At 44.8% G+C, this 5,472-nt stretch overlaps 1 protein-coding gene across 1 annotated transcript; it reads left to right on the forward strand.

The window, feature by feature from the left end:
- Nucleotides 1-1,553: 1,553 nt before the first annotated feature.
- sox11b (SRY-box transcription factor 11b) lies at nt 1,554-2,696 on the forward strand (the record flags this gene model as incomplete). Its single annotated transcript, XM_083934529.1, has 1 exon — nt 1,554-2,696. The coding sequence occupies one exon, from the start codon at nt 1,554-1,556 to the stop codon at nt 2,694-2,696; it is 1,143 nt and encodes a 380-aa protein (XP_083790655.1).
- Nucleotides 2,697-5,472: the final 2,776 nt, after the last annotated feature.

A 5,472-nucleotide genomic window follows, 5' to 3' on the forward strand; every position in this document is an offset into this window, starting at 1 on the left:
TGTTCTCATGATGTTTCTGTTTGATATCAATAACATATTTAAAATCTGTAATAATAATAAAGTCCAGTGATCTACAGACATAAAGACACATGATCACTGCCGGACATGAAGGAGCTGATGAAAGTATCTGTCTTCTCTGTCTCACTGTCTTTCACTGTCTCTGCTGGTCCACACCTGCTTCATCAGCTCTTCCAGGACCTAGGCCTGGAACCAGACTCACGTCTTTAATGTGTTGGTGCAGAGTCCAGGACTCTGGAGAACACCTGGAACCGTGTCACTGACTCTGGTCCTTCTCCAGGGTCCTCGGAGACTCCTCAAGGACTTTATCATAAGTCACTGATCCTTGAAGGACCTTAAACCCCCTTAAAGAGCCTCTAGAGTCCTTGAGGATCCTGAATCCTTAAAAAAACAAAAGTTCCTGGAATCTGGAATTCTCTGGACTCCATTTTGGGGAAAACTAATGTTTTAACAGCGTGGAACACTGCCCCCCGACCGGTACACATCCAGGAACAAGACACCCCAGAGACCACTTTTAATCTTTTTGTGAATCATTTCCATCTGCTTTTGTGTCTTTTTGTGGTGGTTTTGCATCTATTTTTTAGTTATTTTGATTTTTTTGCAGGGGTTTTGCATCTATTTTTAGTCATTTTGTATCTTTTGGTAGTGGTTCTGCATCTATTTTTAATCATTTTGCATCTTTTTGTGGTGGTTCTGCATCTATTTTTAGTCATTTTGTATCTTTTTGCATCTATTTTTAGTTCTTTTGATTTTTTTGCAGGGGTTTTGCATCTATTTTTAGTCATTTTGTATCTTTTTGTGATGTTTTTGCATATATTTTTAGTCATTTTGCATCTTTTTGTGCTGGTTTTGCATATATTTTTAGTCATTTTGCTTTTTTTTGTGGTGGTTTTGCATATATTTTTAATCATTTTGCCTCTCTTTGTGGTGTTTTGCATCTATTTTTAGTCATTTTTTATCTTGTTGTGGTGGTTTTGCATCTGTTTTAGTCATTTTGCATCTTTTTGTGGTGGTTTTGCATCTGTTTTAGTCATTTTGCATCTTTTTTTCTTTTTAGTGGAATCCATCCTGGACTGTTTTATGTTTAACCGTCTGTTCCAGTCTGTGTCTGACTGGACTTATTAATATTTCCATGTGTTCTTAATGAATAAAAACTCGTAGAAGTGTGTCTCCTCTGATCAGGGGCTTTAAAAGGATCGCTCCTGTGACGTCATCCCACTGAACACCAATAAAGGGCCGTTAAACATCGATCACTCTCTGTGATGGACTAACGGCCCCGTCCGTGGGCGGGGAGCAGCAGGGCTGTGATTGGCTGAGGGAGCTGCGGAGGCGGGAAGGTTTTTGGAGAAGAAGAGCGGTGATTGGTTGAGGGGCGGTAACGGCGCAGCCGGTTAATTAGACGCCGGTTTGGAGTTTTTGAACAGAGCGATGTGGCCGGTGGACACACACGGTCTCCGTTGCGAACTGAGACGGGCTCCTGTGTGAGGACACAAGTGTCTCCGGTGGTTCTGTCCCTTCAGACGGTTTTTCGGACCATGGTTCAGCAAACGGAACATGGCGGAGCGAGGACTCACAGAGACCTGGAGCAGAGGGAGCTGCCCGTGGCCTCGGCCTGCAGCCCCGCGCCGCCGCCGCCGCAGCAGAAGGCGGACTGGTGTAAAACCGCCTCCGGTCACATCAAACGGCCCATGAACGCCTTCATGGTGTGGTCCAAGATCGAGAGGCGGAAGATCATGGAGCAGGCTCCGGACATGCACAACGCGGAGATTTCCAAGCGGCTCGGGAAGCGCTGGAAGATGTTAAAAGACACCGAGAAGATCCCGTTCATCCGGGAGGCGGAGCGGCTCCGGCTCAAGCACATGGCGGACTACCCGGACTACAAGTACCGGCCCAAGAAGAAGCCCAAGACCGAGGGTTCTGCGGCTCAGTCCCCGGAGAAACCCACCGTCAGACCTGGGGTTAAGAACCACGCTGCCGCCGCCAGGAGAGTGTCCAAGCTGAAACCCGCTAAACCCGCAGTGTGTCCGGGCAGAACCAGCACCCAGCCGGACCCCCGGTACCGGTTCCTGCTGAGCAGCAGCTTTAAACCCAGCAAACATATTAAACGGGAGTTTACCGACGACGAAGAGGAAGATGATGATGATGATGACGACGAGGATGATGATGATGATGAAGACTCAGAGGAGGAGCAGGAGGTGAAGCAGGAGCCGGGCCGGTTCAGTCTGAGTCTGGATCCGGACGGGACCGGCATGTACGAGTCCTCCGGGCGGCTCTTCTACAGCTTCAAGAACATCACCCGGCAGCAGAGCTCCTGCAGCAGCACCCCCTCACACCCGGCCTCCCTGTCCCCCGCGTCCTCGTCCCGGTCCTCCTCCTCCTTCTGTGGGGAGGACCAGGACTTGGACCAGGACCAGGAGGGCACCGACTTCACACTGAGCCTCCTGGCTGGCCTCCACCACCAACACGCCTCCTCTGAGCCCTGGAACTCGTCGTCCAGCTCGGCCTGTCCGGGGAACCTGAGCCTGTCCCTGGTGGACCAGGACCTGGACTCGTGCAGCAGCAGCAGCCTCGGGTCCCACTTCGACTTCCCGGATTATTGCACCCCAGAGCTCAGCGAGATGATCACCGGGAACAGCTGGCTCCAGGCCAACTTCACAGACCTGGTGTTCACCTACTGACACACACACACACTCATACACACACACTGTGGGACTTGTGCAGGTTTTTTTTATGGACTTAGTTTTCTGTGACTCGGGTCTGAAACTGATCCGAACTATGCATTCCCGTCAGGGCCCAGACTGTCTTTAATTAACTCTTAATTGAGTCTAATTAACACTAATGAAATCAGGATTAAAGTGTGTTAGTCCCAGCACCAGGACTAGGCCTCCAGGACTAAAGCTCCAGGACCTCCAGTACTAAAGCTCCAGGACCTCCAGTACTAAAGCTCCAGGACCTCCAGTACTAAAGCTCCAGGACCTCCAGTACTAAAGCTCCAGGACCTCCAGTACTAAAGCTCCAGGACCTCCAGTACTAAAGCTCCAGGACCTCCAGTACTAAAGCTCCAGGACCTCCAGTACTAAAGCTCCAGGACCTCCAGTACTAAAGCTCCAGGACCTCCAGTACTAAAGCTCCAGGACCTCCAGTACTAAAGCTCCAGGACCTCCAGGACTAAAGCTCCAGGACCTCCAGGACTAAAGCTCCAGGACCTCCAGTACTAAAGCTCCAGGACCTCCAGTACTAAAGCTCCAGGACCTCCAGGACTAAAGCTCCAGGACCTCCAGGACTAAAGCTCCAGGACCTCCAGTACTAAAGCTCCAGGACCTCCAGGACTAAAGCTCCAGGACCTCCAGGACTAAAGCTCCAGGACCTCCAGTACTAAGGCTCCAGGACCTCCAGTACTAAAGCTCCAGGACCTCCAGGACTAAAGCTCCAGGACCTCCAGTACTAAGGCTCCAGGACCTCCAGTACTAAAGCTCCAGGACCTCCAGTACTAAAGCTCCAGGACCTCCTCTGAGTGTCCCACATGTTTATCCTCCTCTTTTCATTGTGGTATTTTGGCCTTTTCCAGGTTTTCCCTCCAGGTTTTGAGCCTGAACTGTCGAGATGTTGAGTTAACTAGATCAAACTGTCAGGAAACTCGTTTTTGATATTTACAGGAACCAAAACATACCTCATCTTTTTTTAAAAACAAATATCAAGAAGTTAAAAAAAAAACTATTTTCAGGCATATTTTTGTACAGTCCAGATGTTATTTTCAGGCACTTCTCTGACCACTTTTCATGCTGACTGATGGATAGAATTATTATTGTTATTATTATTGTTATTATTATTATTTGTAACTAAGCGTGTACAGGTTCTAATCCCGGCCGGCCTGCCTTGCTTTACTGCCTTTGCTGTTGTTTTAAAGAGTGTACAGACAGGAAGTGGAGCCTTTATTGTGAAAGGGGAGCAGACTGTAAATGTTGTGTAAAATAGTTGTTTAAAGTTTTTGGGACTTGATGTATATTTGTGTGAGTGAGTCCCGTCAGCAGGAGAGAAACTGGATTTTCTGTTTCGTTTTTATACCAATAACGGCACACTTTTCTTTTTTTCTGCTCATTATTTTTGTGCAATATAAAAGAAAAGAGGAAAAAAAATAAAATGACAAGTTTCTTTATGAAAAAAATGTTTCTGTATTTCATTTTATACTTTAAAAACTGCAAATAATTGTTTTATTATTGACTAAAATATCAGCTGACAACTTCAAATGTGTCAAATATTCAGAGATACAAATAATTGTTGAAATATCACTATTATTGATTGAGTTGCTTGTTATTTTTTGCACCAGGTGCTGGAAATCCCTAAAGTCTTTGGATTGTCATGTGGTGACATTTAAAAAACACAAAACCTTTCATTAGTTCTCTCCGGTTGTCTGTTGCTTCGTCCATTTTTACATAGTGTTGTGTAATAGTCAGATAAATAATTAAGAAATGTGTTGACCATAAATCTGTAAGCTGCCAAACATGCACGCTGCTGGAAAAGCCTGGAAAGTGCTTGACTTTGAATTAGTCGACCGATTGTTGCAGCTCCAGTTAGGAGTGGAGTGCTGGGAGGCAACAGGGATTAAAAATCCACCGAAATAATCTGCAGACAACCAAAATAAAAAAGAACCAGCTTTGAACCATTTAAAATAAAAACTAAAGTGTCTCTTTAAATAAGGAGCTGCAGGATGAGTCCATGGACCCTTAAGAACTTCAAGACCTCTTCAAAACCCTCGATGCTTCCTGGAATCTGGACGTTTCATGTTGATAACAGACGGACTGCACACTGAAAAGTACAAATATTAATATTAAATATTATCTTTATTAAATATAAAACAGAGATTCACAGAGTACCACTGAAAAAACTTTAAACGACAGAAGGTGACTGTTAAGTTTAGAAAACAAAAGGCAACTTAAGTTTAGACGACAAAGGTGTCGGTTAGGTTTAGAAAAAAAAAGGTGATGGTTAAGTTTAGACGACAAAAGGCGACTGTTAAGTTTAGAAAACAACGGCGAAGGTTAAGTTTAGAAAACAAAGGCGAAAGTTAAGTTTAGAAAACAAAGGTGACGGTTAAGTTTAGACGACAAAAGGCGACTGTTAAGTTTAGACGACAGAGGTGACGGTTAAGTTTAAAAAAATAAAGGTGACAGTTAAGTTTAGATGACAAAAGGTGATGGTTAAGTTTAGAAAACAAAGGCAATGGTTAAGTTAAGAAAACAAAGGGCGACTGTTAAGTTTAGAAAACAAAGGTGACGGTTAAGTTTAGATGACAAAAGGCTACTTAAGTTTACAAAACAAATGCAGCGGTTAAGTTTTTAAAAAAAAGGCGACGGTTAAGTTCAGAAAACAAAAGGCGACTGTTAAGTTCAGAAAACAAAAGGCAACTGTTAAGTTTGAAAAAACAAAGGTGAGTTTAGCCACTAAAACAACTTG

This window comes from Echiichthys vipera, assembly GCF_963691815.1.
Source record: "Echiichthys vipera genome assembly, chromosome: 19".
In the NCBI taxonomy this organism is placed as follows: domain Eukaryota; kingdom Metazoa; phylum Chordata; class Actinopteri; order Perciformes; family Trachinidae; genus Echiichthys; species Echiichthys vipera.